Here is a 19,841-nt window from a genome sequence, read left to right as displayed (position 1 = left end):
GAACTTTCATTATCTGTATCATTAGTCATTACCTACTGCCAGCTTTGATAATATATTTCCTTTCTCCTGCACACTTAACTCATACTCATAGTTTCAATTCTTATTCTGCGCACTTACCTGTAGTTTCAGTTCTTATTCTGCGCACTTACCTGTAGTTTCAGTTCTTATTCTGCGCACTTACCTGTAGTTTCAGTTCTTATTATGCGCAGTTACCTATAGTTTCAGTTCTTATTCTTCACTCTTACCTGTAGTTTCAGTTCTTATTCTGCGCACTTACCTGTAGTTTCAGTTCTTATTATGCGCACTTACCTGTAGTTTCAGTTCTTATTCTGCGCACTTACCTGTAGTTTCAGTTCTTATTATGCGCACTTACCTGTAGTTTCAGTTCTTATTCTGCGCACTTACCTGTAGTTTCAGTTCTTATTATGCGCACTTACCTGTAGTTTCAGTTCTTATTCTTCACTCTTACCTGTAGTTTCAGTTCTTATTCTGCGCACTTACCTGTAGTTTCAGTTCTTATTCTTCACTCTTACCTGTAGTTTCAGTTCTTATTCTGCGCACTTACCTGTAGTTTCAGTTCTTATTCTGCGCACTTACCTGTAGTTTCAGTTCTTATTCTTCACTCTTACCTGTAGTTTCAGTTCTTATTATGCGCACTTACCTGTAGTTTCAGTTCTTATTCTTCACTCTTACCTGTAGTTTCAGTTCTTATTCTGCGCACTTACCTGTAGTTTCAGTTCTTATTCTGCGCACTTACCTGTAGTTTCAGTTCTTATTCTTCACTCTTACCTGTAGTTTCAGTTCTTATTATGCGCACTTACCTGTAGTTTCAGTTCTTATTCTTCACTCTTACCTGTAGTTTCAGTTCTTATTCTGCGCAGTTACCTATAGTTTCAGTTCTTATTCTGCGCACTTACCTGTAGTTTCAGTTCTTATTATGCGCACTTACCTGTAGTTTCAGTTCTTATTCTGCGCACTTACCTGTAGTTTCAGTTCTTATTCTGCGCACTTACCTGTAGTTTCAGTTCTTATTCTGCGCACTTACCTGTAGTTTCAGTTCTTATTATGCGCACTTACCTGTAGTTTCAGTTCTTATTCTGCGCACTTACCTGTAGTTTCAGTTCTTATTCTGCGCACTTACCTGTAGTTTCAGTTCTTATTCTTCACTCTTACCTGTAGTTTCAGTTCTTATTATGCGCACTTACCTGTAGTTTCAGTTCTTATTCTTCACTCTTACCTGTAGTTTCAGTTCTTATTCTGCGCACTTACCTGTAGTTTCAGTTCTTATTATGCGCACTTACCTGTAGTTTCAGTTCTTATTCTTCACTCTTACCTGTAGTTTCAGTTCTTATTATGCGCACTTACCTGTAGTTTCAGTTCTTATTCTTCACTCTTACCTGTAGTTTCAGTTCTTATTATGCGCACTTACCTGTAGTTTCAGTTCTTATTCTTCACTCTTACCTGTAGTTTCAGTTCTTATTCTGCGCACTTACCTGTAGTTTCAGTTCTTATTATGCGCACTTACCTGTAGTTTCAGTTCTTATTCTTCACTCTTACCTGTAGTTTCAGTTCTTATTATGCGCACTTACCTGTAGTTTCAGTTCTTATTCTTCACTCTTACCTGTAGTTTCAGTTCTTATTATGCGCACTTACCTGTAGTTTCAGTTCTTATTCTTCACTCTTACCTGTAGTTTCAGTTCTTATTCTGCGCACTTACCTGTAGTTTCAGTTCTTATTCTGCGCACTTACCTGTAGTTTCAGTTCTTATTATGCGCACTTACCTGTAGTTTCAGTTCTTATTCTTCACTCTTACCTGTAGTTTCAGTTCTTATTCTGCGCACTTACCTGTAGTTTCAGTTCTTATTATGCGCACTTACCTGTAGTTTCAGTTCTTATTCTGCGCACTTACCTGTAGTTTCAGTTCTTATTCTGCTGGGAGGCTTCATGTCCAGCGAGGCTCCGTTCTTGATCCAGTACATAACCGGCGCTTCACTGTGGTAGAGACTTAGGAGTCAGGGTTAGTGAATCATGCAACATGTAATCATGCAACAGACATGCAAAAAAGACATGCAAAAAAGACATGCAGGATTGCAGGTGGACAGAATATTGTATTAAATGTCATGCATTGTGTCATGCAAATTGCAAAACAAAATGTTTACAGATATTTAGTATATTCTACTTTTCCCCCCTTTTTTTTACACAAGCTTCCATTCACGGGATAGCCAGTTACCTGGCAACGCCCGCTCATGATGCTTCTCCAAGCTCAGTGCTCACGCAAGTGTTAGCAAGGAGGAAGATATTCATGCATTTCTGCACGAGGAGCCCATCACAACTACCAACAATTAATTTTTCCAAGGCCTAGTCCGTGTACCATTTTGTGCTAAGCAACACCAATACCATGGTTTGGTGATCGGTCGTTCCTTTTTGGTTATATATTTTGAATTGTAGTTGACGAAAAACATAATTCTTTGTCGACAAAGAATTATGTTTTAACACACTGAGTGGAGACTCTCACTTCGTCAACTACAATTCAAAATAAATGATTGACCCACTCATAAGAGCAAAAAAAGATTACCATTTTTGGTTATATGTTGAGAACTGCCCCTGACGGGGATTGAACTCGCAACCTCTAAACACAGGTTGGCTTAAACTGGCGTTTTTACCAACTGCGTTACTAGTACACAGCCGACGAAAAAATGTTTTACAGAATCTTACTATATATAAAGCGAGACGATATATATATATCTGTGCCATTTTACTGACACCACGGCATCGACTTTAACGCAACTTTCTGCAAAAACCGTAAAAGATATACAACTGAAACTTTTTTGGCAGGGTCAAATGCTTTAATATCCTCCAAATCAGCATGAAAAAATAAAAAATTGGCCGAGGAATAATGATTTTAGAGCCGAAATACAGTTACTAAAGCTAGGACTCAACTAAATAGTATTTATTCGAGTTTTGAAAGCTCATAAGGCAAATTAAATTTTGAGAGCTTATAAGGCAAATTTATGTCGTTCATCAGTAAGACGTTGGTACTGGTGGTTCATTGAACTGTAATTAAAGAATTGATTTGTGCTTGAATTTTGCTTTTAAGTTTCTCATTTCTCTTCATAAAGTAAGTTGAGCGTCGATTGACCTTAATATGAGACTGTACTAATCGCGAACATCTGAATGATATAAACAATAGCCGAACATTCCCGAGGTTTTCAATTTAAACATTTAAAAAAATTGTAAATTTAAATAACAAAGGTTTTTATATTTTCTAAACCGGTGCGCGTACAAAAGTTTCGATCAGCATAAAAATCGTCTAAAGAAAAAGTGGGGGATATTTGGAAATATGTGGCAGTTAGTATTAGGTCCTTCGAGTGGTTGACTAGTTTGGTGGTTTGGTCCTGACCAGATAGCAGCGAAACTCCGAACTATATAATATTAATATAATCTATCGTTATTTTTCATCAGGCCATAAAATCCGCACCATCCTATTATTACATATCATGGATTGCTATACCACATTGTATACGTGCCTATTGATTGCTTATGTATTATAGTCATACAGACTGACATACAGAAAATTGAAAAAAAATGGAAAACATTAGAACCATGATAACATTCATAACGTGCCCACATTCTGTTCAAAACATGTATTTCAAACGTGCACGTATTGCATACAGAAGGTACTGTCCCAAAAAAAGGGTAACCTAGACACATGTCAGCAGCGTGATACAGGCTACAGCGTGACACTTACATAACAGGGTCCACGGTTATGGCACACCGCATGGTAAAGTTGGTGTACACATTAGGTCTTATGATCTGGGAGGAGGGGGTCTCCTGGAAGTTGATCTGGTAGGACGAGGGCATGATAGAAAGGTAAAGGATGGTCTTCCTTGAGTTCATGCTGTTCTCTGATCTGGAGAGGATTATATATCAGCTTTAATAGTTTCATTAACGCCAAGAGTAAAACTAGTCAGGACTCAGGTTAAAGCAGTTTTATAACAAATTTCAAGCCGTTACCGAACAGTGCAAGCGAAATCTCGTGTCATCTCTGGCCGAACGTTTGCGATGGTGAGCTTTCTGTTAAAGTTTGACAGCCCCACCGTATCACTTTCAACAATTCTCGTGCCTGTAATTCATTACATTTAAAGAAGTAGTTTTAACCGGCCCTTAAATATATTGTAGGTTAACCCAATTAAAGTTTAATTGGGTTGGTTTAAAAGGTATGCTGGTTTTGAGCAAGTTTAATTTAAACTTGCTCAAAACCAGCATGCCATTTAACCCGGTTGCAACCATGAAACTGCAACCTTGACTGAACTCAGAACTCAGAACTCAGAACTCAGAACTCAGAACTCAGAACTCAGAACTCAGAACTCACCGTCCTCCTTGCTCCAGGAGACAGTAGGTACAGGGTTACCGACTCCTGCACAGAAGAAAGTTGCTGTCTGTCCGACCCGAGCTCGACCTGCTACCTGGACCACTATCTCCGGGTCACTGATCGGCTGTCCTATCATTCCCTGTAGAGAAGGTGTGGTTAGTGGTGTGGTTAGTGGTGTGGTTAGTGGTGACCCGAGCTCGACCTGCTACCTGGACCACTATCTCCGGGTCACTGATCGGCTGTCCTATCATTCCCTGTAGAGGAGGTGTGGTTAGTGGTGTGGTTAGTGGTGACCCGAGCTCGACCTGCTACCTGGACAACTATCTACGGGTCACTGATCGGCTGTCCTATCATTCCCTGTAGAGAAGGTGTGGTTAGTGGTGTGGTTAGTGGTGTGGTTAGTGGTGACCCGAGCTCGACCTGCTACCTGGACCACTATCTCCGGGTCACTGATCGGCTGTCCTATCATTCCCTGTAGAGGAGGTGTGGTTAGTGGTGTGGTTAGTGGTGACCCGAGCTCGACCTGCTACCTGGACAACTATCTACGGGTCACTGATCGGCTGTCCTATCATTCCCTGTAGAGGAGGTGTGGTTAGTACTTAGTGGTGTGGTTAGTGGTGTGGTTAGTGGTGACCCGAGCTCGACCTGCTACCTGGACAACTATCTCCGGGTCACTGATCGGCTGTCCTATCATTCCCTGTAGAGGAGGTGTGGTTAGTGGTGTGGTTAGTGGTGACCCGAGCTCGACCTGCTACCTGGACAACTATCTCCGGGTCACTGATCGGCTGTCCTATCATTCCCTGTAGAGGAGGTGTGGTTAGTGTGTGTAGTGGTGTGGTTAGTGGTGACCCGAGCTCGACCTGCTACCTGGACCACTATCTCCAGGGTCACTGATCGGCTGTCCTATCATTCCCTGTAGAGGAGGTGTGGTTAATGGTGTGGTTAGTGGTGTGGTTAGTGGTGACCCGAGCTCGACCTGCTACCTGGACAACTATCTCCGGGTCACTGATCGGCTGTCCTATCATTCCCTGTAGAGGAGGTGTGGTTAGTGGTGTGGTAAGTGGTGTGGTTAGTGGTGACCCGAGCTCGACCTGCTACCTGGACAACTATCTCCAGGTCACTGATCGGCTGTCCTATCATTCCCTGTAGAGGAGGTGGTAGTGGTGGTTAGTGGTGTGGTTAGTGGTGAGTGGTGACCCGAGCTCGACCTGCTACCTGGACAACTATCTCCGGGTCACTGATCGGCTGTCCTATCATTCCCTGTAGAGGAGGTGTGGTTAGTGGTGTGGTTAGTGGTGTGGTTAGTGGTGACCCGAGCTCGACCTGCTACCTGGACAACTATCTCCAGGTCACTGATCGGCTGTCCTATCATTCCCTGTAGAGGAGGTGTGGTTAGTGGTGTGGTTAGTGGTGTGGTTAGTGGTGACCCGAGCTCGACCTGCTACCTGGACAACTATCTCCGGGTCACTGATCGGCTGTCCTATCATTCCCTGTAGAGGAGGTGTGGTTAGTGGTGTGGTTAGTAGTGTGGTTAGTGGTGACCCGAGCTCGACCTGCTACCTGGACCACTATCTCCGGGTCACTGATCGGCTGTCCTATCATTCCCTGTAGAGGAGGTGTGGTTAGTGGTGTGGTTAGTAGTGTGGTTAGTGGTGACCCGAGCTCGACCTGCTACCTGGACCACTATCTCCGGGTCACTGATCGGCTGTCCTATCATTCCCTGTAGAGGAGGTGTGGTTAGTGGTGTGGTTAGTAGTGTGGTTAGTGGTGACCCGAGCTCGACCTGCTACCTGGACCACTATCTCCGGGTCACTGATCGGCTGTCCAATCATTCCCTGTAGAGGAGGTGTGGTTAGTGGTGTGGTAAGTGGTGTGGTTAGTGGTGTGGTTAGTGGTGTGGTTAGTGGTGACCCGAGCTCGACCTGCTACCTGGACAACTATCTCCGGGTCACTGATCGGCTGTCCAATCATTCCCTGTAGAGGAGGTGTGGTTAGTGGTGTGGTAAGTGGTGTGGTTAGTGGTGTGGTTAGTGGTGTGGTTAGTGGTGACCCGAGCTCGACCTGCTACCTGGACAACTATCTCCGGGTCACTGATCGGCTGTCCAATCATTCCCTGTAGAGGAGGTGTGGTTAGTACTTAGTGGTGTGGTTAGTGGTGTGGTTAGTGGTGACCCGAGCTCGACCTGCTACCTGGACCACTATCTCCGGGTCACTGATCGGCTGTCCTATCATTCCCTGTAGAGGAGGTGTGGTTAGTGGTAGTGTGGTTAGTGGTGACCCGAGCTCGACCTGCTACCTGGACAACTATCTCCAGGTCACTGATCGGCTGTCCTATCATTCCCTGTAGAGAAGGTGTGGTTAGAACTTAGTGGTGTGGTTAGTGGTGACCCGAGCTCGACCTGCTACCTGGACAACTATCTCCGGGTCACTGATCGGCTGTCCAATCATTCCCTGTAGAGGAGGTGTGGTTAGTGGTGTGGTTAGTAGTGTGGTTAGTGGTGACCCGAGCTCGACCTGCTACCTGGACCACTATCTCCGGGTCACTGATCGGCTGTCCAATCATTCCCTGTAGAGGAGGTGTGGTTAGTGGTGTGGTAAGTGGTGTGGTTAGAGGTGTGGTTAGTGGTGTGGTTAGTGGTGACCCGAGCTCGACCTGCTACCTGGACCACTATCTCCGGGTCACTGATCGGCTGTCCTATCATTCCCTGTAGAGGAGGTGTTTACCACTTGAATCAATCCAGTATATTCGAACATTATCATACTTATTATTACTACTACTACTAGGACTTTATTCTCGCTATTTGATAAATACCACTACCTTGATAACCGTGAGTTATTCGTCCCTCAGAACTTGAAGTTTAATGGACTATTTAATACTTTAAAAATACTTTAAATAGCTAAAATCATACCATTTTTAGACAATATTATTGACTATAAAACCCACCGTTACTTCGAGGTTTACTTTAGCGACCTCGAAAGTCTCGCCTCCGTATGTTGCTTTACAGGTGTATACACCAGCATCTCCCGTTTCTGCCATGATGATGTAGAGGGAGCCCCGCTTCGCTTTGTCACCTAAGGATTTAATCTTGTTGCTTTATTGAGTGACTATTATGTGACTATTGAGTGACTATTGAGTGACTATTGAGTACCTGCTAGTTGTTGCTTTAACTGGTGATTAATATTAGAACAAATTTCAGGCGTGCGCGGCGTGCGCCGGAATATAAGTAGGCCATTCTGACATCAATCTTGTTTTGGGAGGTAGAAAATTAAAGTCGATAACTAAAATCGAAACAATTAGGATTAAACACGAATGATTCTCATCTTGAAATAAAATTAAGGAATTAAAATTCCAAACCAGCTTTTTGAGCCTGAGGTACGACGAACATTCGTTTATCGTTAACGACTTTGTCTCCCTTGTACCTGAATCATGACTCATTAGCTAATTACAAAAACTGAACAATTATTCAGAAAAGCAAATAAACTTATTAATTGTTATGTAATGGTACAAATTTGAGAAACATCCCCTTGTTGACCAATCTGGCAGTTTTCTTCAGTCCATAAACTATCCTTGAAATTATCAAAGAGAATATTTTGTAAATCGCCATAAAATGTTAATAAAATTCTGTCCACAAGCTTGTCATGTTATTCATTCATTATTATATGAACTTAAAGTGGCACACGTCAGCAAACAGATTGTAGTTTTATATTTCCAAAGAGACCTAGATTTTAAACTTTAATTTAGCCGTCACTCTATTTAATGCCCCAAACCACTAATTTTTACTAGGTTACGGTTTGGTTTGAGCAATACCACACAGGTTTCAATACCACACAGGTTGCAATACTACACAGGTTGCACGTGTTGCATGCCCCTTTGACAACCATAAAATGCACTAGGTTTCTTTATGATATAATTTAAATTTGTTTCATTGCAGTTTTATCCAAATTTGTAACAAATGGCATCAAATCCTAAGCTTAGTTTGATTAAAGTGCCAAATAATTGATTTATTCTAATGAATTAACCAAGCTAATTAGTAATTCATAATAATTAGTAATTATAATAAGTAATTAGTAATCATGTATTTGGTGAGCCTTACCAGACAGCCTCTACAGGAGGTTCACTCTTGGGGAGGTCACAAGGCAGCACTGTTTTTAGGGTCTCTTTTTGTGTCACTATGGTAACAGTGTCACCTAGATTTGGTGTATCCAGATATGCTACCTGTCAATTATAGTGAAATTACAGTGTTATTTGTAAACTATAAGGGTTACATAGAACCTTTTTAATAGGTACAGCAAAGAAATACCAATATCACAGATGTATTAGTCACGATAAGAAAACCTTACTGATACGATTTCCATTCTAATAGTTCCAAACCTTAAGATATCCAATATAATTGGAGATACAACAACACAACAACAATGGCGAACCTAGCAAGCTAGGATCGAGATTCGAGGGGCCGATCTCCTTTTCTTTTGCGGTGCGGCCACGGTCCTTTCGGTACAGATTTCCCTGCAGCATAGTCGGGACGCAACCCCAGGCATATGCACTCGTGTTATTTTCGCAGCTCTAATGAGAGCCACTACCATTCACACCATGGTTTGGTGAGTGACGGCTGCCCATCAATTTTGAAATCTTGGCCCAACTGGGATTCGAACTCGCAACGTCAGGGCCAGTAGACAAGCAGATTAACCAACTAAGCCACTGAGCCAATTGGAGATAACACACCATAAGATATCCAATATCGGAAATAACAAACCTTTAGATATCCAATATTGGAGATAATGGAGTACTTGGCGTCTCTGGATCCATATTTAGGATCCCTCATACCCGCCACTGTATCTCCTGTCCTCACCACACAGTGATAATATCCTGTCACACAAATTAATTAATTATTTCCTAATTCACTAACTTTAAGTCAAAAGTGGTTTCATTTCTCATTGATCAAACATTTCGAGTTGCTCCGATAACTGATTCATGATAATGTATATATATATATATAATATCATGAATCAGTTATCGGAGCATAACTGATTCATGAAAAAAAAATCGATTTACACTTGAACCTGATCGTATATATACGATCAGGTTCAAGTGTAAATCGATCGTTTTTTATTTTGTCACGGATACTAGTAATGAGTAATGAGATATCATCCCGTAGTGGGCCAAAAAAGACTCACCATGATACGATTTAAACATAAATGTTCTGCTAATAAGCTTTAGTAAAACGTTTTTGATCAAATCAACTAGTATAGAGCCAGATAAACAAACCATTAGCTAAAAAACCAAACATTTTGTGATAATTTTATTAACCTGAATCTGATGGTTGTACAGAGTTGATGTCGTAGTAGGGGTTACCCGTCTGTTGTAGGAATCCGTCTATGGATCTCTGAAAGAGAGGTAGTTTAATATAGTTAACAATATAAGGTATAAATATGATGTCTTGATCTTACTGGGCGGCGCTCAGCCTGTCATTCAGCCGAATCTATATGTTTATGAATATGAACATAATAGCCTTTTTAAAAAAATGCTGGGGTCCCCAGGTTATATAATGTCATAATTGAATTATACGAAAGGTTGACCTTGTATTAGGGTGCTCCAAATTGGTTGATAATGACCCAGACCATTGGGCATTGATTTGATGATATAGTGCCCAATTCCCCTCCCTCTCGCGTCAGAAATGAAAGTAAAACTCACGCTGATAGAATGAGAGCCCATGACGAGAGTCTGGGACTTGTACCAGAAATACTGATAGTTGGTGTTACCGTTAACAGTACATTGCATCCTTATCTTATCTCCCCGCTTCTTGATCAAGTCTTCCGGCTGTTTCGTAAAGTTAAATTCTGATAGACCTGAGGGTGAGATGAAGCGTAAACGGTTGTCCGACATTTCAATTTTCATTCAACTAAAAGTCAAAATGGTCCGTGTAAGCACTAAATAGCTAAAGCCCGTTTTCAGTTTTCAGTAGCAATTAGAGATTGGACTTCATAAAGTTAAATTATAATAGACCTGAAGGTGAGATGAAGCGTGGACTTTAAAGTTAAAGGGTTATACAGCTAAATTGCTGTTTCAGCAAAATTTTCGTTAGACTAAAAATCAAAATGGTCCGTAAGCACTAAATAGCTAAACCCCGTTTTCAGTTGAATAGAACAGTTTAATAATATAACTGCATCTTAGAATCTAGCTTTAGCAATTAAAGAACGGACTAATACGATGAAAAGCTAAAAGACTATTTAGTTAAATTGATCGACAGGTTTATCCCTACTTAGAATTCGATACTGCAATTTAGAAACAATAAACTGTATGAAATGTTGCCAAAAAATGAACAAAACTTACCGTTTTTAGGTCGAATATACGTGTTATAACAGAAAAAAACTTACCGTTTTTAGGTAGAATATACGTGTTATACGGAGGACAATCCCGTATACTTCTCACACATATTCCTTTATTTATATCCTTTAGTATAGGCTTACTCCACGGGCAGGCACAACGTCTAAAATATTTAAGTATTGTATTACCAGGACAGCTAGAGTTAGTGCGATTAAAAATAATTGATTGTCAGAAAGAACACCGCGATATGTGCAATATGTGCAATGTGTATGTCGAACTTTGAATAATAGATTCGATTTTTCTTTATTCATTCAAAATCATGACGTCTAGATTTTCGAATATCTTGTTGTCGTATTGGAAATCGTAATCTATTTTTTTTACACCCAAATACTCACTGTTTGAACTGACGTGGACATTCGTAGTCAGGCAGAGAACAGGTTACGATACAGATGGAGGCATCGTTAGCGAGACTAAGGTCTCCTGTACAAACTGAGGATAAAAAGTTACAATATTTAGGAAAATTTGTTACTGAAAAAGTTTGCAGTCACATTCTCATATTGCAATTTTGAGAATTCCTTTTTTATTTTATCATGTTAGACATGAACATGAACTCTTTCGTGACCGCTCAGAAGCGTTATGCTAAGGTTCGTTTTTCTTTTTGAAGTCAAAGGAGCCATTATCAAGGTCCCATTGAGCTAAATCCAGATTCCAGGGTTATCATGATTCCATATTATTTATTCAGTATGTAATTTGAAGTACGTAATTTGAAGCATATCTGATATTTAACATACGTATTAAAGCTTTTCATACAAAGTTACAACAAATTCTTCGTGTTAAGCATCCTGGGTTTGGACAGGATATGACCCGTTTAAAATATTTCCATCACGTTACATAGTTCTCAATAAATGTAATAGATATATAGTGCTGTATGAATTATAAAAGAAGTCAGTTTTAACGTAGTTCCTAGTGGTAGCAAAATAGTGATCACAAAACCCAGCTGTGACATAAATAGATTTAATTGTCAAAGTTATGAGCACACTTAATTTGGCGTTCAAAGGACACGGACAGTTCATATTGTTGGTTTGGATCCAGGAATTAATAGCTTATTTGTAAACAAATGCTTTATACTTTTATAGCTAAACGACAGTTTAAATCAATTTAGTTTGACTAAACATGATTCTCTGAATTTCTTTGAGGTATGAATTTTCTTTCTTCACCTGGCACACAACTGTCACTGTATGCCGATGATACTAAAATTTGGCGTGAGATTGTTTCGGAGTCTGATATCCTGCGACTGCAGAAGGACATTGATTATCTCCATGACTGGTCTCTTTCTAATAAAATGAGATTTCATCCCGACAAATGTAAGGTCCTCACCGTCGCAGGAAGGATATCCGAAACAGTTTCCCTCCTTAGTGTCCTACCACTCTTTAACTTTGTATACTCCATGGGAAGAATCGCACTTGACTATGTCGATCATGAAAAGGATTTGGGTGTTTTTGTGACCAAGAATCTCGACTGGCAAGACCAGTGCTCTAAAGTCCTCTCAAAGGCCAACCAAAAATTAGGCATGGCAAGGAGAAATTGCTATTTTGTTCAAGATGTAAATCGTCGTAGAGTACTGTATCTCACTTTAATGAGAAGTCAATTTGAGCATTGCTCAGTTATATGGAGACCGGTCACAAAATCCCAGATAAGCAAGCTGGAGGGCCTCCAAAAGCGTGCTATTAAGTGGATTCTTCGCGAGGAGTATATGAGTTATCCACCATCCACATACATTCAGAAATGCAGACAGCTTAAGATTATGCCCATAGAAGACCGCTTCGACTTTCTTGACCTTATTTTCTTCTTTAAAATTGTGAAGCAACATATTCCTGTCACTTTATCCTCATATTTGCAACCATATCAAGGCCACTCAAGGTTAAGAAATAGCCACATGGACCCCTTATGTTTTGTAAGCTCGATCTTACCACGAGCAAGCTCTAACGCTTTTGCTAAGAACTTTTACTTTAGGACCCATTCCAAATGGAATCATATTCCTCTAGATATACGTGAGATAGAGACTATTTCTGAGTTCAAAAGCAAATTGACCTCCTACATGTGGGATAAAATTATGCCGGAGGACTTTGATTATGATCTAGATTTTTCCCTCGAGACAGAGATGTGAAGCAGTTTACCTAAAGCTAACAATATGTTCATAAGGAGCTTAAATCCCTGTTGTCTGTATTTCTCATTTCTCATTTTAGTGCATGTCATCACATCATGGATTTCACTTTATTATATGATTTGATTGCTTTTGATATTTTTGTGTGTTTCTATTTGAAATTCTATTTAAAATTTAAGATTTTCGTGGGCCCATACTTGTGCAGGAGGTGCATTTTGCTCTCAACATCTGTGTTTTGGTGACCCTCAGGTCCTTTGATTACATACATTTTGTCCTAGAAAATCTGATTTTATCGGAGTCTTATACTTTTGAGAAAATTTAATGTTGTTCATTCATTGTGTAAATTTGTATGTAATTGATCGATTTGAAAGATTTCAATAAAAAAATACGTAAATTAAGATGGAACTATGGTTACACCTCGTGAGGATCATTTCTTGAATATCTCTTTGTCTCTCAAAACGTGACCCGCAAACTTCAAACTTCAAACGATTCCCTTCCATACTTCCAATTCCGATAGAATAGTTTAAATTACAGTCTTCAGTTCCGAATTTTGTACAGTTCTTTGCTCAAGGCTTTATTATTTAAGCGCCTACGCTCCACTTAACAGTATGAAGTTGTCCACATCGATATGTTCCAAGTTACCATATCTCACTGCACGAAACAGTATTTTCTATATTAGCCTCTCCATATGTTGGTACCCCTAACTCCGAGGAGTGAGTTAGAGAGTTAGGTAAAGCATCTTAAATCTCTATAATCTCTACTTCTGCACCTCTCGATAATCTCTCATTAATAATGCCGGTGGTCTCATTAAGAAGTGATAACAATACGACCACAGACCGAGTCGCTATTCAATTGACGCCCGGCCGAGACCACCGATTGAATTGAAATTCTAACGAATGGGCTCTTCACAATATGTTCATCTGTCTTCTAGTGGTGCTTCTTTTAAGCCACATTGATTTTCTTGAGCTTCCAACTGGTGATCAGGCATGAAGTCGTTATTTTTCTGAACTCGAGCCATTGTTTGAGCAAACTCAGGGCTTATCAATCCCTCATCTTGAATTAAGATCATCTTGCATATTATCAGAGCTGGCCTTGTTGCTTTCTCGCCGATCTAATCATGTTTCAACAATATTCAAATATTTGTAGACTACAATACATTTTATACCATAAAATTTTACTGATAATTGCACCATTCTCTTAGCCAAATCTTCAGCTCTGCTAGATCCTGACAAGTTTTGTCGATATTTAGTCTGACCTGGCCGGGTCAAACCCAAATGATCTTGAGTTTGATGAGCACTGAGCGGTCTAGAAATAGTTCATGTTCATGTATCATATGATACAATATTCAGATGGTAGCGGCCCGGAGCTTGTTTTGATAAGTATGAGACCGCTATAATAACAAACATGAATAACATCAAGCATACGCCAATAATTTTTGCCCCATGACGCGGGGCCTGCTACTACGCACGAAATGCGTTAGCAGTCAACAGCAGGCCACTGCTACCCACACGCTCAAACGATGTGATATCGTGCACTCAAATCCTAGAAACGTCCTTGACAAAAAATGACAAGCTATTCATAAATTCTGCAAATCCAACTTACATGGCTCTGAATTTCTTCGTCCAACGCTGGCCGTATGCACACTGAAATGTTATTCATAAATATATAGTTTTATCTGCATAAAATATCTAGCTGCATATTCATCTCTTTGGCAATGCTGGTCAGACCAGTTAATGTTAATGAGCATGCATGTATGTAATGATTAAAATGAGACGACTGTACAAGCGGGAAATGTATTAATTTTTTCACATAGACAGTGCCAGATAATAGTGTGCGCGCGAATTTACTGAGTGATTTGCAGCAAGCTTTTTTCAAAATTTATGCACCGCGCGCTACTGCAAGTTGAGAGCGAACCATCCCGCAACTTATAAATATTGTTACGAGGGATAATCAGCCATTTTTGTAAATCTTGTGCAATAATACCCGGCCAAGGAGGCCGGTGATTGGAAGAAGACATAATAAAGTAGACCGGCCAGTCTGTAACAAGATAATCGACCTCATTTCCTGCTACCTCGGGGCATTACAGGGCAGATAATGAGAACTTTACCAACCCATGCGCATGTGTGTACCTACTTAGGTATCTCAGGGCTGAAGGTAAATAGAGGATATGAGACTTACAGTAATTGGGATGTTGCTAGTAACTGTAGACAGACGGTAATATTATTATTATTACTGGCTCTATATGTAGACAGTGGGCAGTAGTAAATCTAAAATATACAGAGCAGAGTTAGGTTAACGTATATAACAACTGTATAATAAGGTAGCTTGACAGGTTAGGTTAGGTATTTTGTAAGAAGCAAGGAATATAATTAGGCTGCCGTCAATTTCACCACAATTAGGGTGGGTTAACATTGTGCCAACTTTATTGAGTGATAAAAATTTAAAAGTGCCTAAAATATGCCAAAATTGTTAGGTTGGATAGTAAGTTCTTTGAATATTTGAATATGTGCTTCACGAACAATAACTAGTAGCAATCATGACCGAAACGCCAATTAAATTGTCAATTTTCCGCACGTATTGCGTCTGATTGCAAAATGGGCGGTAATTTCGCTCTTCTTTTATTCTTAGGAACACATTACACAACCGATGTGCTAATCAGAAAGTGTACACAAAAGACACTTAATATTATTATTAAGAAACTGTTTACACCATTAAAATATTCAAAACCCCTAAAAGAAATCAAGTCATCCTAAAATGGTGATCAGTACAGATCAAGACAGCTAGAGTTAAAATTTGTTTCTCCAAGCAACTCTATCATCGGCTAATATCTTAAGCTTATTAAGATCATTCAAAGAGTTAAGTTTTAAACCTCTACGGGTCAAATCATTCACAATAATCTTGAACAAATTCTTACGATGCGCACCGACGCGCCCTTTACAGTTTGTTGTGACAGCAAACTTTAACGCTAATGCAGCGGGGGAGTCATCAGCACTACGCAAGATATGACCTAGGAGCTTCCACCTTGCTTTAGGGACACGATCTGATAGCTTGACTGAGTTACATCTTAGGTATAAGTTTGCATTGGATATTGTTCCATGAGGCCAATAAATGTTCAGTAATGATCTAAGGTGTTTTCTATGGCAAATGTCTAGTTTTTCTAGTGACTTTGCAGTAGGACACCAACTACTGCAATTGTACATGATGATTGATACAATTTGGGCTTCGTATACTGCTATCTTTCTGGTAACGGAGATATTCTGCTGAGACCAGATCTTGGTGAACTTATAGAAGGCATTGTTCCCAGCAATGCATCGAGCAGCTATATCACTTTCACTACACAACAATGACCCAAGAATCTTACTCTTCCGCCAATCTTCATTTCCACGTAACATGGTATCATCACGACCAGGGATTGTTTCCCCAACAGGAGCGAGGAAAACATGGGTAAATTCTGTTTTCTCTGTGTTAATGAACAGGTTAAACTCCTTGAAGACTTCCTTAGCTATTGGTAGGATAGCTTCTAAGGATTCTTTTTCCACGTTCATGAAGTTACAATCATCTGAATACGCTGACTCCAGTGGCATACCTTCTTTTGAAATAGGGGGATTGGGTATGTGTGGGGGAGATTCTGCTAGTCGATGGCGTAGTTCTATAAGAGCTCCTGCTAGGACAAGAGTGAAAAGCTTGCCGGAGAGACTGTCACCTTGAAAGGACCCAAGAAGACTCTCGAATACAGCAGATAGTTCTCCAAGACACTTAATAATATCCAATTTCTCCTGAATTCATTGATGCGACTCACTGCCGAACAAGTTAACGGTCGTAAGTTCAGAGAGATCAACAGATCATGTTCACTTCTTAATTTATAGCTTCTATGTATAGAGTTGTCATATGAACTCTACCCCAGATATAGCCTATTTCTAGGTCAAAAAGGTTAGATCTGGTTGATTTTACCAGATAAGTCATATTTTTTATCATAAATTGGATAAAATTTGCGTGTAGGATCATGTTCTTGAAAAATACAATACCCAACACATGCACCCTATTAATTACCCAACGAGTAAAGACAGCCTGACTGTACCCTAACATTAATAGTAAAGCAACTCCGGGCCGTGCTGTAATACAAAGCATCACGTGACCTACCAAAAACCCAAGGCTATGTCACGTGATAACACGTGATGACAAAACATGGTCCTTGCACTCTCTGCACTCTCCAAAGAACCCCTTATTAATCAAATACTGCCACGTGGTATTGTTTCAGCCAATAGGGGAAGAGAGCAGGCAATTAATACTCGGGCTCAGATTGTAAAACATGGTCAGGTTCAAAGGTGGCTTGCCAGGGTATCAATTTCTTGCCTACAAGTCCCGTCTCTGAGAGTGTTATATATTTTCAGACTTGAGTAATATAAATTACAGTAATAAGATAATGAGAGATATTGGCAAGGAAAAGTGCACCATTGTTTAGTAGATACCAAAAATTGAATACTGTCCTGAATCCAGATGCTTAAGTTTCTCATTTGTAGTTATTTGCCCTTAGCTTCCCATCTTAGGCCATTTCTGTGCTGCCTAAAAACTTTTCAGGCAGCACAGAAATGGCTTACTTAGGCCTAGGGTTTCAGTGAAAATTTTTATAAGATTTTCTGACCAAAAGAGTAAGGAGAAGAAACACTAAAAAGGCTCTAACCTGGATATCAGAGAATACGTCCCATTCCCATCTTTAAACATATCAACAGCGTTATTGGCAGAGAATAAGCTTTGTGCGTCTCTGCAAGGTGCGCTCTCCTGCAAAAACATGTTATTGATAATAATAAACTTTATTACTCCCGAAACTGGTAAAAACATTATATTTATTATATAATTGAAGTTGTAGCTCAAACTATCGGTCATGCGATAGTATGTCGACAACAAAACTGTGACAAAAAGGTACTGCGACAGTACTGAGTCAGTTACTGTGAAAATTAAAAATACTGCAAAAATACTGCATTGCCTACATCGAAGGAGCGCTAAAAATTTGTAAAATGAACTACCAACCTCTGTGTAATCCCCGGTGAAGTTGGTTGCGATGCAATCTTTCGGACAAACAAATCTGAAATAAGATTAGATAATCAAGATTCGCACACCTATGTTCATAATAAACGCACCAACAATTGGGCGCTGCAATATTGTTGTTGCTGATTACAGCACCCTATAAATGACACACTAAATTTATCTTGACCACATTTCCTTAAAACTACGAAGCTTCCTCTAATTGCTCCCTCCTTCGAGGATCAGAAGCTGTTCGTTATAAATCTTGCACTATCCTAATCTTATCTACTACATATTATATATTTTTTTCAAATTAGGTTCAACAATTTCGATCTTTCAAAATATTCTCGGTATAGTAAAATCCCGATTTACCGCGGAGTTTGGGGGAAAGGAAACATCCGCGGTAAATGGGGGTCCGCGGTAAATGGGGGTTTGTTTGGTTTACATTATGTTTGTTCAGCCCTATTCAGCCCTATTTGGGGGAAAGGAAATGGCCGCGGTATATCGGGGTATACAGTGAATCGGGGTTTTACTGTACTTAGAATTTTGAGAATTCTAAGTATTTTTCCAATTTTTTTTTCGGTTCAGTGGCTGACCAGCTTGGCATTCGGTAGCTACGCTTTATTCCATGGAATTTGTAGAACGTTCATTTATTTAATTAAACATAGCAAATTTCATTTAATATCGAGGGTGTTCTAAGATAATATCATTATCTTCGAACACCTTCTAAGTTCTATCGGACACCTTCGATTTAAAGTTGCTTAAAACCACCAAAGGATTATGTGAGTTGGTCTTTACGAAGGAGCAAGTGAGCTTGCGTTAGGAAATGGTACCATTTTTTTACGAAATGTAATTTAGAAGAACCGGTGTAGCAAATGGAGCAGGTGCAGGAGGAGCCGGTGTTTTTTCTTCATTTATTCTTGTATATAAAAGGAACCAGATCTTCTGTCAATTCAGTTGATAAAAGTTGTGAAAGCGACTTTGAGTTCGCATGCTTTGTATCAAAGCTTAGCTAATTATGAGTCCTATGGACTCAACTAATTGATGATTCAAATCTGGTCGATATACATTGTTGTAAATTATATTGTTATATATTATTCTATTTGTTTTCCAAACAAATTTATTTTTGTATTGTTCACGCGCTGTCCAGAAGGATATCTAGTGACGATTGGGTTCAGTTGTCCTGTGTCCAGAAGGATGAATATGATCCTTCACATCTAGAACTATTCGTTTGGTTATTGTCAGAGTTCGGTTCAATGATCATGCCGCGGGTTCAATGTCTTGGCATCAAATTTCAGAACATCAAATTTTAAATTTGGTCGTCAGTTGTCTTATCAATCATTCATGTTACTCCTCATAAGAAACAGACTTATATTATTTTAAAAGTTTTAAATCTACCGTAAAATTTTAAAACTTCCTGACCGACGCCGGGTGGACACTGGACAACATGTGGATAATATTTTGCCATGTTGTAGTTCTAAAGATCCGGAAGTGCAGCCCAGCTTTAGATGTTATAACTCGTTTTTACTCTGCACATGCTGCGTACAGAGTGGTGTTTGTTCTCCACGTGCGCCAAATGAACACGTGCACCAAATATCAATAAGGAGGGTCGGTGTGCACATTTTAGTCCCATGTTTAAAGCTTTTAAATTCACCCGTAGGGCGTGTGCAGCTACTACTTGTGGGGTGAGATACATTAGAACCGCAAATTCCGGACATATTATTAGTCGAATTCCGGGATTTACCAGTATATACTTATATACCAAACATTATATATTAATAGACCTTTTACATTAGATATAATTGACTTTATCAATAGTTTATATACTATTCGATAATATGTTTGCTGTTATTTCTGTCACCACCCTACCCGATTCTGCTTTCGCAATTTTCACTACATGCCTACTCTTTTTGACCGAAAATTTTTAAGAACATAGCAAACAACGCAGTAAAGGGAAG

General features: G+C 39.7%; 1 protein-coding gene across 2 annotated transcripts in view; it reads right to left on the bottom strand.

The window, feature by feature from the left end:
• The window catches only part of LOC134821714 (uncharacterized), a 46,985-nt gene that overhangs the window by 10,295 nt on the left and 16,849 nt on the right, over positions 1 to 19,841 (bottom strand). Inside the window, exons 2-16 of one of the 2 annotated variants that reach the window (XM_063832447.1) lie at positions 17,890 to 17,944; positions 17,543 to 17,640; positions 14,464 to 14,504; positions 11,093 to 11,186; positions 10,748 to 10,860; positions 10,065 to 10,219; positions 9,681 to 9,756; positions 9,127 to 9,239; positions 8,467 to 8,588; positions 7,728 to 7,792; positions 7,317 to 7,444; positions 4,373 to 4,511; positions 4,015 to 4,123; positions 3,749 to 3,910; positions 1,910 to 1,992 (exon numbers count right to left, since the gene is read on the bottom strand). In XM_063832447.1, coding sequence (XP_063688517.1) covers positions 1,910 to 1,992; positions 3,749 to 3,910; positions 4,015 to 4,123; positions 4,373 to 4,511; positions 7,317 to 7,444; positions 7,728 to 7,792; positions 8,467 to 8,588; positions 9,127 to 9,239; positions 9,681 to 9,756; positions 10,065 to 10,219; positions 10,748 to 10,860; positions 11,093 to 11,186; positions 14,464 to 14,504; positions 17,543 to 17,640; positions 17,890 to 17,944 — 1,553 coding nt within the window. Of the gene's footprint in view, positions 1 to 1,909; positions 2,005 to 3,748; positions 3,911 to 4,014; positions 4,124 to 4,372; positions 4,512 to 7,316; positions 7,445 to 7,727; positions 7,793 to 8,466; positions 8,589 to 9,126; positions 9,240 to 9,680; positions 9,757 to 10,064; positions 10,220 to 10,747; positions 10,861 to 11,092; positions 11,187 to 14,463; positions 14,505 to 17,542; positions 17,641 to 17,889; positions 17,945 to 19,841 lie in introns of both variants that reach the window. The other variant, XM_063832448.1, reaches the window with a different exon arrangement.

The sequence above is a fragment of the Bolinopsis microptera genome, chromosome 10 (genome assembly GCF_026151205.1).
Source record: "Bolinopsis microptera isolate Bmic1 chromosome 10, MBARI_Bmic_1.0, whole genome shotgun sequence".
Classification (NCBI taxonomy): Eukaryota; Metazoa; Ctenophora; class Tentaculata; order Lobata; family Bolinopsidae; genus Bolinopsis; species Bolinopsis microptera.
The sequence above is the reverse complement of the archived record's forward strand: the minus strand, read 5'-3'. Positions and strand labels throughout refer to the sequence as shown.